General features: G+C 36.9%; 1 protein-coding gene across 3 annotated transcripts in view; it reads right to left on the bottom strand.

Annotated features, from left to right (window-relative positions):
• The window catches only part of Fsip1 (fibrous sheath interacting protein 1), a 191,906-nt gene that overhangs the window by 120,897 nt on the left and 56,667 nt on the right, over positions 1-14,342 (bottom strand). For all 3 annotated transcript variants that reach the window (XM_033765022.1, XM_010624649.3, XM_033765021.1), the window contains exon 10: positions 10,062-10,199. In XM_033765022.1, coding sequence (XP_033620913.1) covers positions 10,062-10,199 — 138 coding nt within the window. The remainder of the gene's footprint in view (positions 1-10,061; positions 10,200-14,342) is intronic.

Raw genomic sequence — 14,342 nt, 5'->3', positions numbered from 1 at the left:
ATATATATATATATCACCAGTTTGAGAAGCTATCAGTAATGTCCAAATACTGCTATCCCTACATCCACACCACTCCCAGTGCCCAGGTAATTGTGTCACACTGAGATTATATTCACTGGTCTGCCAAGTATACATAGTGTCTAAAAGTGGTTTGTGATGATGCACTCTATCTTTTTAAATGCACAAAAACTACCTATTGAGAAACAAGAGGCAGTGACCTTTTGCATGCATCGATGCTTTCTGTGTTTTTAAACATGAGTTTGTTCTATTTACAAATGCAATACATGAATATATAGCAGGAAGTGTGAGAAACAAAAAAACATAAATGATATAAAAATCGCTCATATCTCAACATATTTTTTCTTTTAAATAGTGTGTATTATAAAAAGGAATCTTCCTTTCATTGCCTCTCCATCTACCTACTAACAGTAATCACTACTTTGTATCTATTGTTCCAGTACTTTTCTATGACTTTTTCATATAAAAATAGAATCAAAGCAACCACTGTCTTAGGCAAAAGGCTCTTTTTCCTTAATACTATACCACACTCATCTTTTCAGGATGCATAGAACCTATCTCAGTCTTTTATAGCTGTATGGTATTCGGTCCTGTGTATATTCTGTCCTGTATTATGAAATCGGATCAAGTGATCAAAGGGGACCCAGTGATAACTGAGGTACACATACTACATCTGATTCTTCCAGCTATGATCCCATAGGTACCCCCAGTTCCCATACCAATTGATCTCTAATTACCCAGCAATTACCCAGCTTCTCCTCACTCTTGGCTTCAGCTCAGAGTCTCTGAGCTCCATACTCTGGAGGGGCTGTGAGGGTGGTCAGAGAAGACTTCAAGCCATGCTGGCTGGCTCCATTTCACATCTGGCCTTCCTACTCTGGCCGGGCTACCTTCACGTTCAACGATGCATCCTCAGGGGTCTAGTCCAAAGCCTCGCCTGTCCTTCTCCAATCCCTACTCTACCATCTCACCCTGACCACATAGTTTGACCTCTAACCCACAAAGTACATAATATTCAAGCTTAACCTCTCTTCATCTCTAAATTTGCCTTTCTTAGCCACCCCTCCTTTCTTTCACCCTGGTCATGGCATCTTGGCTCTTCTCCAGGGATCACCCCTCCATCTTCAATTTTCACCCTTTGTATTACATCTTCCCCTCATTATCCTGGAATATTTTACATTTATGTATAAATATATATGGAAATTATATTTCCATATATAAACATATACAAATTTAATCTTTATATATGTCAATGTAATCATAATAGTGCTATAAGGGAGGTATTAATCATAATTACCTCCTTTCTATACATGAGGGAACTGAAGCACAGATATATCAGGTGACCTGTCTAATGTCACACAGCTGATAAATACAGAGTTGAGATTCAAACTCAAGTAGTCTAGCTCTTAACAGCTATGTCCAATGAATAGAACCTTACATTGAAGGACTATAAAAGATTACATATAAAAGAAGGACTATAAAATAGAGGAGTACTATTAAAATAGATTTAGGAGATTGGACAGAGAAATATGTAGATCACCCAAAGAAAATGAAAGCATCTTTGTGAGCTGGGTGGAAAAATCAGGGGCTAAATATACCAGATACCATTTGCCATTTGGATAGCAACAATGGAGAGACTGTTCCCTGGGGTTGCCTTCTGTCTGCTTTATATGATATGCCTACCAATTTCACATGAAGTTTGTAAGGTTCAACCTTATTTCATTGTGTCTACCTCTTCTACTTCCTAATAGCTCAATCCATTGATACCAACAATACTACCACTACTACAGAATGAACTAAATTCCAGTTCCTTGACTAATCTGGAGCCAAACAAACATGCATTGGCAGCCACAGCCACCCAAATGAAACACAAAACTAAGTCATTTTTTCTGTCTTTGCTGACAAATTCTGGGATCTAAGTGTCTCCAGGTGTGGTCTCCAGGGCTCTGACACTGCCCTTGGCACATTCTTTCAAGTCCCTAAGACAGTATATGGGCTTGACCCTCAAATCACTAATTCAGTGACCACACATTACTTCTTTTACCCAAACCAGTGATCCTTAAAGATGCTCCACTGCAGAAGCAAGAACAGGATAAAACTACAAAATTAGTGATTTCTAGAATCTATCCTTCAAAACCATACTCTCTCCTTGATAGGCAGTAGACTTTTTTTATTATATAAAAGACAATCCTCATTCTCCTTTATAAAAAGTGTTAGTAAACCAAAAATAGCTTTCAATAGAAGATTTAAGCCAGTTAATTGGTGCCAAATATTTAGGAAGTTTACAAACTGAGCCTTAGATATTATTGATAATATCTCTTCTCTCCAAAAATAAATATGCCAAGAATTATAAGGAAAATAACAGAAGTCCTCAGCATTACACTCTTAATTTTAAAGTAATGAAACCAAGGGTCTAAGAGACTAAATGATTTACTCAAGGTAATAGAGAAGGTTACTAATAAGACTGAAACAAGGTCTTAAATCCCCAATCCAAAAAGTACCTAGGTGTCAATAAGGAACAGTGAGTTTTATAGAATTTGAAACAGGACACGTGGTACACTATTATCAATCCATATGGCTATTATGAAACGCTAAGCAATAAAAACATAGATAATAGCCTCTGAAAGTTCTGACTATAAAACACAAATTATGAAATTAAAATTTATATAGAAGAGTCCAAATATTTTTCTCATGAATACTATTGGTTACAACCAATTTATCCTACTTTAATTTAACCACTTACCAGCCCAATTATTCAAATATAGGATGACCCAAAATTGCACATTTTAAAATTAATTTTATGGCATAATAAAACAAGAAATATAAAAATGATAATTTCATCAAATTTATTCGATGCAAGAATCCACTGGTTGAAACTACAACTGCCTGAGTGATAGTCAAGATAGTCTGTACATAAATAAACACACTGCCTGAGTGCACTTGGAGTAGGCTGTGAAGTGGTTAAAAACATTAATCATGAAAAGAAGGCAAATAAGTATTAGAAAGGCATTACACACCACCTGCCTCATGAGCACAAGGACTCAAGTTCAATCCCTGGTACCAAAAAGGGGGAAAAAAAAAAGAAAGAAAGAAGGCATTACAGCATAGTTATCCAAAGCTAACAATTTCAATTCTAACTCCTTCACTTATGCTGCATAACTTTGAGGATGTTATGCCAACTTTCTTTGCCTCCATTTTTTATTTAAAACTTAGAACACTAGTATTTACTTCCTAGGTGTTTGTGAAGATCAGATAACTCAGCATTTGTAAAGTACTTGGGATAGCTTCTGGCTCAGAACTGTTATTCAGTAACTTCTCATCTCTATTTACTTTTCTTTACCACACAGATAACTACCTATTCATGATATTTGATATTCCTTTAAGTGTAGCCAAGCTTTGTACAATACTGGAATATCATGAAATTTTTTAATGGGCTCAGGTTTTGAGCCCAAAATTAAATAATGGTAGAGACATGGCAGAAAAGAATAAATATGTGTTCAAGGAGATGATAAAGGGTCAGTTATCTTAGTCCATTCAGACTTCTGTAACAGCACTGAGAACTGGTGTTGCTTATAAACACAGAAATTTATTTCTTACAGTTCTAGAAGCTGAGAAGTCCAAACCAAGGGGGCAGTAGATTCAGTATGGGGTGAGGGCGTGTTACATGTTTCATAGGACAGCACCTTCTCACTATGTTCTTACATGGTTAAAAGGGAGAATAAGTTCCCTTGGGCCTGTTTTATAAGAACACTAATCCCATTTACAAGAACTCCACCTTCACAACCTAATCATCTCCCTAAAGCCCCACTTCCTACTACCATGACCTCAGGAGTTAGGATTTCAACAGGAGACTACAGCAGTCAGAAATTGGGGGAATTAATTATAAATGACAGGCTGTGCCTGGCTTGGATTGGCAGATGTACAGTGAAAGGAAGTGCCAGTGTTTTCAAAACTAATCAAACCACACCTCACCTGTTGCATTAAGTTTATAGTGCCCCATCATCATCACCACAGCTACCGATGAAGAGAACTTTATACCTCCTAACCATCCCTACTTCCACTTCACCATATGAACAAACTCAAAGGGAACAAAAATCCCACGGAAAATAGAAATCAAGCTCTCCCTCAAATATAATTCCCATGAAATTTCCCAGAGAACAAACAAAAGTGAGCCATAAAGAGAAATCAAATGCATTTATTCCCCCCTTATTTTTTTAATTTTTTAAAAAAAATTTTGATACGTTTAATGTATATAATATAATGATACTCATTTTTGGAAATTTGTACCTTTACATAATAGATCTTGGTTCTTATTTTTCCCCATTCCCCTGTCCTCAACCCCTCCCTCCCTCCCTGTCTACAAAGACAGTTTCCATTATTTTTCATTTTCTCATATTAATTACATTCCCTGCTTTCCTTTCCCCTATCCCTCCCATTTTCCATTCCTCTTTGTCCCATTTTTTCCTATTTCACATTATCTATGATACATTTTATACCTTATTTACACTTTCACTACTAGTTTCTCACACTAGAGAAACTATTCAGTATATGTATGTCCTATCTATATCACTTAAGAGTATTGCCTCAACATTTATCTCCTGTAGATCAGCTGCCTGACACTCATCAGATGGCCCTAGACCTCCATAAGGCCCATAATGGAGCTGGTAAGAGCAGCTCAGCTGAACAACACCGCTGGACTCTCAGTCAAGATTGTTGTGCACTCTTGGGGGAGGGGGTGATGAAAAGATGAGACCTTAATCAAATTATGCTTACCCTATGGAGCAGCATATAAAAATGAAATGAGAGGAGGAAAGAGTGACTTGGAAGCAAAAAATTCCACAAAAGAGGCTCAGCAGAGGAATGGTGAGAGGCAAAGCCTCCTGCAGCTTACCTGGGATCACAGCCCTACCCCTCTGGGCTTTGGCAAAGGAATGGTGAGAGGCACAACTGTGTAGTCACCTGCAGCCCACCTCCTCCCCACACGCGCACCTCTGGCCTCCTGTCTGGGCTGGTACCTGGATTCATACCACAGAGGCACAGAGGGTCATAAAGGCCATTCTTCTGAGCTCCAGCCTTGATTTTGATGTAAAATCACAGTTAAAGGTAGATAGATATCTACCACAAATTGTCATGTTTCTAAGCTGTGCTTGATGCTGTTGTGTTTCTGATTGTATTACTTCGGCTAAGGTGTTGTGATTGATTTAATCAGTTGTCCTTCCCAGTATAATGAAAACGAGATTGCCTCAGAGTCATTGGAGACTCAAAACCCAAAGACAAGCTTTGGAAGATCATAGTGTTAACCTAGGAATTAAACCAAGGACAGTACCAACAACAGAAAGAGAATGAGAAGACATTCAAACACAGGCTGCCAGTTCATCAAAGGCAAATTCTAAAGGAAATGAGGTGGGAAAGTCTGATAATCAACCACCTAGACAACCTGAACTGACAGCACAGGAAGTAACAAAACAGACGAATGAGGCTCTAGAAATATTCAGAACAGAAACAATTTCCAAGATAACTACAGAGATGGTGAGCAGAATGAAAGACATGATTAGAGACTCTAGAACAGAAACAAATAAAAGAATACATGAGCTCAGGACCATGATAGGAGCCATGAATGCCCAACATAGGAAAGAAATAGAATCCATGAAACAGATTCAAACAGATATCCAAGAGATAAAAATTCTATTGAACATATACATAACATACTTAGCCAATCTGAAGACAGGCTATCAGATTAGAAGACAGGATGGAGGTCAGTGACCATGAAAAGAGGGAATCTCTTCAAAAAAGTAAGGGAACATGAGAAATCAATCCAATAGCTCCTAGATGACACAAAGAAAAATAATATAAGACTGAATGAAGTCCATGAAAAAGCAAGAGAAAATACAAATGGCTTTAAAAACTGTTCACAGAATGACAGAAAACTTCCCAAACAGAGCAAAAGAATTTGACATACATATAAATGAGGCTTATAGGACTCCAAATAGCCGTGATCACAAAAAAAAACCTACACCTAGACATGTAATAATCAAGATCCCAGAAACTCAGCAGAAGAATGAAATACTACAAGCAGTTAGAGAAAAGAAACAAATCACATACAAACAAACACCCATCAGAATCACAGCAGACTTTTCAACCCAAACTCTCAAGTCAAGGAGAGCCTGGAGTGGGGTAGCCCTAAAAGAAAACAACCTCCTACCTAGACTTATGGAACCTGCAAAACTCTCTTTCAAAATTGATGGGGAAATAAGATACTTCTATGACAAAGAACATCTGAGAAACTTCATGAATACCAAACCAGCACTCCAAACACTTCTAAATAATATTCTAGAAAAATAGAATGAAGATCACAACTCCATGAGGCCCAACAGAGCAAATCCAGCAGACAAGGCAAAAAATTAAAGAGAGGGGGAAAAAAATAAAAAGAGCCAACAACAGGAAAATAACATGACAATGATATGTCAATACATATCAGTTATAATCATCAATGTTAATGGTCTCAATTCACCAATCAAAAGAAATACACACAGAATGGATTAAGAAGCAAAATCCAATAATATGCTGTATACAAGAAACACACTTGATTCAAAAATAAACTCATAAACTGAAAGTAAAAGGCTAGAAAACAGTTCTCCATGTGACAGGAACCCAGAAAAAAAAGGGGGTAGCTAGCTTATTTGCAAACAAAGTAAACTTCAAACCAAAACTAAGACAAAGAAGGTCACTACATCCTTATAAATGGAACAATCCAAGAGGAAGAAATGACAATCATAAACATATATGCACCAAATACTAATGCACATGCCTATAATCCCAGCACTCAGGAGGCTGAGGCAGGAGGACCACTGTGAGTTTGAGACCAGCCTGGGCTACATAGTGAGTTCTAGGTCAGTCTCAACTACATAGTGAGACCCTGTCTGAAAAAACAACAACAACAAAAAAAAATTAAGGGACATGAAAAATCAAATAAGCACTAATAACAATTGTAGTGGAGGACCTCAATTCCCCACTGTCACAAACAGATCATCTAGACAAAAAAATCAACAACAAAATACTAGAACTCAACCAAGCTTTTGAACAAATGGACTTAATAGGTATCTACAGAGTGTTTCAACCCCCACAAAATCAGAATATACATTCTTTTTGGCTGCACACAGGTCATTCTCCAAAATGGACCACATACTAGCTCATAGAACATGTTTAAGTAAATGCAAAGGAGTTGAAGTTATCCCATGTATATTATCAGACCATAGTGCAATAAAGCTGGAGATCAATAGCAAAAGAAACCACAAGAATTTCACAAACACATGGAAATTGAGTAACACTCTCCTGAACAACCAATGGGACACAGAGGAAATTAAAGAAGAAATTAACAGTTTTTACAATTTAATGATAATGCCAGTACAACATACAGGAATATATAGGACACAATGAAAGCAGTTCTATGAGGGAAATTTATAGCAGTGAGTGACCACACTAGAAAAATAGAATGAGCTCAAATAAACAACCTAATGCTGAATCTTAAGCTTCTAGAAAAAGAAGAGCAAGACATACCCAAAGCTTGTACAAGGGAGGAAATTATAAAGATCAGAGCAGAAATCAATGCAATGGAGACTAAGGGAATGATACAATCAATGAATTGAAGAGTTGGTTTTTTGAAAGAATAAATAAAATCAATAAACCCTTAGCCAACTTTGTCAAAAAAGGAAAGAAAAGGCTCAGATCCATGCAATTAGGAACGTAAAAGGTGAAGTCACAACAGATCCAGCAGAAATCCAGAAGATCAGCCATACCTACTTCAAGAACCTGTACTCTAATAAAATGGAAAATGCAGAAGAAATGGACAGATTTCTTGATACATATGAATTATGAAAGTTGAACAAAGAAGATATAAAAATTCTAAACACCCCAATCACAATCAGTGAAATTGAAAACATAATTAAAAATTTATCAACAAAGAAAAGCCCAGGTCCTGATGGCTTCACTGCTGAATTCTACAAAACATTTAGAGAAGAACTACTGCGACTACTTTTGAAACTTTTCAGTGAAATTGAAAGGGAAGTGATACTTCCAAATTCATTCCTAGAAGCAAGTGTTACTTTGATTCCCAAATCAGGGAAACCCAAGAAAGAGAACTACACTAGTGAATATAGATGCAAAAATCCTCAATAAGATACTGGTTAAAAGAATACCGAGGGTCATCAAGAAGATCATACAACCTAACCAAGTTGGGTTTATTGCAGGGATACAAGGATGGTTTAACATACGTAAATCAATAAATGTAATACACTATATAAACAGAGTCAAGAACAAAAACCATATTAATAGATGAAGAAAAAAAAGCAATAAGGATAGAAAAGGAAGAAGTTAAACTGTCATTTTTTGCTAATGATATGATATTCTACATAGAAGACCCAAGAAACTCCACCAAAAGACTTCTAGATTTAATTGACAGATTCAGTAGAAGTAGCTGGATACAAGGTCAACACTCAAAAATCAATAGCTTTCTTGTACACAAATAACAGACTCACTGGGAGAGAAGTTAAGCAAACAATTCCTTTCACAATAGCATCCAAAAAAATGAAATGTCTAGGAATCAATCTAATGGAGACAAAAGACCTCTGCACTGAAAACTATAGCACTCTGAAAAAAAGAGATAGAAGAGGATATAAAAAAATAGAAAGACATCCCTTGCTCCTGAGTAGGAAGAATCAACATAGTGAAAATGGCCATACTACGAAAACTGCTATACAGAATCAGTGCAATCCCTATTGTAATCCCAAGAGTATATTTCACAGAACTTGAGAAAACAATCCAAGTGGATGCACATTGAGGACATACTCTTAAGTGAAATTAATAGGGCACACATGTGCAAATACCAAATAGTTTCTCTGGTGTGATAAACTAAAGGTGTAAATAAGAATCAAAATGTATAATTGATATTGTGTAATATGAAAAAATGCCTAAAGGTGTAGGGGAAGTGGGAGGGATAGGGGAAAGCTAAGAAGTGAAAAGAAAAAATAAGAGAAAAGGAAAAAATGGAAATAAAGTCTTTGCAAATAGGGAAAGGTGGAGGAGGTGAAGGGAGGGCAAGGGAATGGGGAAAAAATAAGAACCAAGATACATCATATAAAGGTACAAGACCCCAATGATGAATGTAACTTTATTTTATACCTAAAATGTACCAATAAAGAAAAAAGAGGGAAAAACTCCACAAAGAGTAGGTTATGTGTAGCTCAACATGAAATGACAATTCTGAGAGAGGGGCAATAAAGTAGGGACGAAAAGGAAAAAGAGATTTTTAAAGATCACAGAAACCTGTGGCAGGATATGGCAACAAATCAGCTATACTGGTTGAAATATAATAAGGCTTGAAGATCACCCAAGAGGGAAGAATTTAGCAGGAAATAGAAACTGGGCAAGACCAGCCCTAGCAGAAAGGATGTAGGGAGAATCTCAAGTTCATCCTTCTCATTTTTAGTTTTAGATAAAAGCCAAGTATCCAACTGGAGATATCCTATGGATAGCTTGTAAATTGTAATATTATAGGGCATTTTTAAAAGGTTCAGAATATCAACCAGCTAACAATTTAGTTAGTTTAAGAGCTTTCTGTCAAAAATAACAATGCATCTTTAAATTGTGAGCAAGAAAACTACACAGGCTCAATGTGTTAAACTAATAATTAATAAAGAGTGTATTACAACACAAGTGGAGTATTTAAGCTATCAACTCAATATGGAAGGATGGTTTTATGAAGAACTATCAAATTTGTGTCTCATCAGACTTTAAAATGTTAGGATTAAGGATCATTGTTCTGACTTCAAATAGCATTTTACATGTCTATTATGTTGTATAAGTTAAATTACAGACCATTTTAAGTCCTGTGAGTCATGTTTTTGGCTTTTAGTTAAATTCTTACTGACAAATTCACATGTATGATTTAACACATATGATTACAGCCATAAAAAGTCAAATAAAGCAGAAAAATTTTTTTAATATATTCATTTGGCATAATTAAACTTTAAATGAAAAAGGCTTACCACATTTTCCTTCATCTTTCTCAGCTTTTCATCTATCTCTCTCAGCTGATTTTTCTGATCACGCTGCTTTTTAGTGTTTTGAAGTACCTGTTCTCCAGGAGTTATTTCTACATTTCTTTCATCATCAAGGTCAGGTTCCTAATTTTAAAAAGAAAAATTTTTTTTCATAGGATGGTAATGTGTTACTCCAGAGAGACTGAGTCTTAAGGGCCAGTTTTGCTTCTCAAACAGTATTTTTTTTCTTTTTAAAACATACATTAAAAAAAGTACGGGAATAAATTCAACCTTTGCACTCATCTGGAAAACAGAAAGATAACATGAAAAGAGGCATGGCCAGGAAGAAGACATCTGTGTTCTGGTCCCTACTCTGACACTTAATCAGCATGAGATCTTAGACAAATCAGTTTCTCTGGACTTCATGTTTATTATATATAAACAATGAGAAGAAAAAACCCTACCCATCCATGTTCTTAGAGACAGCTGTATAATAATGTGAAGAAAACTTGTCTTGGCAATATTGGGAGTTTCAAATCTTGACTCCACCTAGTTCCTAGGATGATCTTACAGAAACAAATTAATTCTTCTGAATTTTAGTTGTATCCTCTGTAAAATGATATGAGTCCTAGCCTAGAAGTTGTCACAATACTTACTAGACATGTGATAAATCTTAGTTCCCAATAGACATGAACCTGTGTCCTTTGAAAAAAATAAGCATTGTATAATGAAAGTACATCATTGTATTTCTCATTTCTTCTAGTTTTCAATCTTTAGTAATACTGGTTAACATTATTTGTAGGTGATAAAGATGGGTATTTCCTGACCATATGTCGATCCTATATCTAAAACTAAATGTCTTCTCTTCTCTCTTACAGATCTCCTCTTCTGTGTGACCACATAGCTAACTGGCATGAGTGACATTTTTGAAGTCACTCAAGCCAGAATTCTCCTATTCCTTCCTTTCTTGCATACAGTTGGTCACCAAGAATACTCACTATTCTAGTTTGTACTATCTCTCTAAAATTTTTTCATTGTCCTAGTTCAGACCTCTTCATCACTTGCCAGTAATTTTCAAACTCCAGCAGGCTTCAGAATCGCTTGCAGAGCCTGTAAAAAGATGCAAAGACTCGACCTCTACCCAGAAGATCCTGATTCAAAAGGCAAGGCCTATGGGCTGACAACCTGGAGCATGAGAACTTGAGAACTGGAGAATCACTGACCTAAATCACTTCTTGAGCCTCATAACTGATCTTCCTGTCACCAATGGCCCTGATCACACCAACCTTTGCCGAGAAGCCACCGACCAAGGAACAAGGTGTTCATTCTCTTCAGTCACACCTCCCACTGCTTGGTTCTCAGATGCAACCCCAGCCATATTCACTACTGTTAGTTCTCCACCACTCTATGCCTCACCCTCCAACTCGTGGAAACAAGGAGACTCCTGCTCATTTGGGGTCCAGCTCAAACATGTTTCCCCCATAAAGTATTCCCTGAAAAACCCAAGAAGGACAAATTGTTTTCTCAGCCATGCCACGTGTTCTTTTGTGCACTTACCAGACAGTTACTGCCTAGGCAATGACAAGACTGGCCCTCTTCTGTACCCCAAAATACACCATAATACTGAGGCTGCTCATACTCTGTCCGATGCACTGTAATTTTGGTTCTCATCACCTTAATCACAAAGAAAGCTTGAACACACTCATACTGAGCATAATAAAATTCTAGTGAGCAAACTATTAGAAGAGTCCATTAATTTTAAGAACTGTGTTTTGTTTTACTTCTCACTGGAGGCATCCAAAGACTCAATAGTTATTGTAATATTTTTAATAAGGAAACCAAATGCCAGGTGGAGTCTGGAAAATGTGGTATCAAGGTTTCTTTGCAACTCTGAGCATCCAGCATTTATGAAACTTTTGTGAGATATACCTGCTATGAAGTAGGATACATGATTATCTAAAAAACATCCATGTTGAATTTTATTTTTAAAAAGAAATGATTTTAAATAAAGAAAAAGGATACCATTTCAATAATCTATAATTTTGATTTTTTTCAAAAAAATACTTGGGTAGGCAAAAATAAGACAGAAAGGAAAAGATATAAATTATACTTCATGATATTTTTAAACTGTGCTTAACCAAAGGCAAAATTTAGGAGAGACAAGCCACGGATTGAGAGAAAATGCTTAGAACATATAAATCTAACAAAGGACTTATATCCCAAGTATCTAAGGAGCTCCTACAGTTCAATAAAATAAATAAATTAGATAACAATAAAACAATCAAATTCTATAAAGACTAGAATAGGCACTTCATAAAAGGAGATATCTGAAAAACAAATACATAAAAAAGTCCTAAATATCATTAGTCATCATGGAAATGTATAGTGAGATGTGGTTACACCGGGCAATGTGAATAGCCCCGTGGTGAAGTTGAGCACTAAGTGTTAGGTGTGGAGCAATCAGAATTCTCACATATTGTAGTTGGTAGCACATAATGGTACAAGCACTTTGAAAAACTGGTAGTTTGTTAAAAAGTTAAATATTTCTCTGTCCCATAACCCAGAAATTCCACTTCTGTGAGTTTAGCAAAAAGAAACTAAAACACATGCACCACGCTCTGTACATGAATGCTCACATGGCCAAACACTGACGATCCCAGGGTCTGTCGACACAGAATGACAAATTGCGTGAGGCCCTGACATCAGCTGGGATAATCAGACTCTTTCTGCCTGGTGCGTCAATGTTGGAAAATTATTAGAAGATTGGACAGGAAAGAACAGAAAAATTGGGGTATTTTCCCTTTCTCTTTCTCTTTTGGCACCAAAGTTGGGGCAAGAGTGTACTCGGGGTCCCCTCAGTTTTAGAGTCAAATGAACTTTCACACTCAAAGACAAACAGAGGTTGAACATAGAGCTACTAGACTTAGAAGGTTGCAAGACAGGAAGCACAGTGGGGCACTCTCAGGGATCTCTTTTCAGTGGGAGTGTTTACTCGAAGTCCATATTGTAGTGGGATAGGTACAAAGGACAAGGAAACCATCCTGGCTTTGTCACTTGCCCATTGCCAAATCACAATACCAAACACCCGCAAATTGAAAGAGGACAGATTTATTTTGGGTCATGATTTCAATCTATGGTGGACTGGCTTCAAGGCAGAAACAGGACGCCAGGGGGTATGGTAGAGGAAAAGGCCCTCAACCCACCGCAGAGAGGAAGCAAACAGAAAAGGGAGGAGCCAGAAACAAGCCACACCTTTCAGGGACCCACTTTCAACCAGGGCCAACTTCCAAACAGCACATTCAGTCACTGAGCTCTTCAAGGGATGAGACCACCAATGAGTACAGAGTGCCCCCACGAGCCAATCAATTCCCCTACACACTGAACTTTTAGGGGACATTTTAGATTTAAACCATAATATGCCCCATTCTTAAAATCTTCATGTCCCAGTGGAGCCATCACCTCTTGAATGAACCCCAGAGGCACAGAGTTGAGGGAACTGGGAAAGGGGCAGACTCAGACACAAGGATCACTACACATGGGGAAGCCCAAATACAGCTTCCTCATCAGGTCTTTATAATTTTCCCAATTCAAAGGGTCAGTTTTAACATAAGCCAAGTTGCTTCCCAATTTAAGTGGTATTTCCATTTTTATCAGATTGCCAGGCCTGGGAAAGTTAGGAAGTTAACTACAGTTCAAATTCTCACAGGGCAGGGGAAAGGACTGGTTAAACCTTTCTTTACCCGCCCTCTATTCCTAAAGCTTCTCCCTGAGCATCTCCTCCTGTAACACCTTTTCTTCCCCCGACCTGTTGTTAGTTTCTTCATGACCCACACCCTTTGCCAGCTCCTTTAACTATCAAAGGTCCCTTCAAAACTTATCTTCAAAAACCAGCTTCCTATTGTTGCTTGTCCAGAATTCTAACTGATACACTATGTGGGGAGAGGAAGACAGGCATATTTGTGTAGAAATATTATAAAATGGAAGACAACTTGATGGTAAAAATCTTGATTATTTTTTTCCTACTTTTCTCACATCTTTGTAGTTTTTGAGTTTTTTTTTTTCCTCTTTTGATTGGTACATTTTAGAAATATATAACGATAACGTACATCATAAAGAATTTGTACCTGTACATGATATATCTTGCTTCTTTTTTTCCCCATTCCCCTCCCCTCCCCTCCCTTCAACCCCTCTTCTCCTTATTTACAAAAACTTTACTTCCATTTTTTTTCAACAGTAAATGTTATCAATTTCATAAGCAGAAGAGCTTTTTTTTTTTTTTTTTTTTTT

This window comes from Fukomys damarensis, unplaced genomic scaffold, assembly GCF_012274545.1.
Source record: "Fukomys damarensis isolate Sample0158 unplaced genomic scaffold, DMR_v1.0_HiC HiC_scaffold_17, whole genome shotgun sequence".
NCBI lineage: Eukaryota > Metazoa > Chordata > Mammalia > Rodentia > Bathyergidae > Fukomys > Fukomys damarensis.
This window is presented reverse-complemented; position numbering and strand designations above follow the sequence as displayed.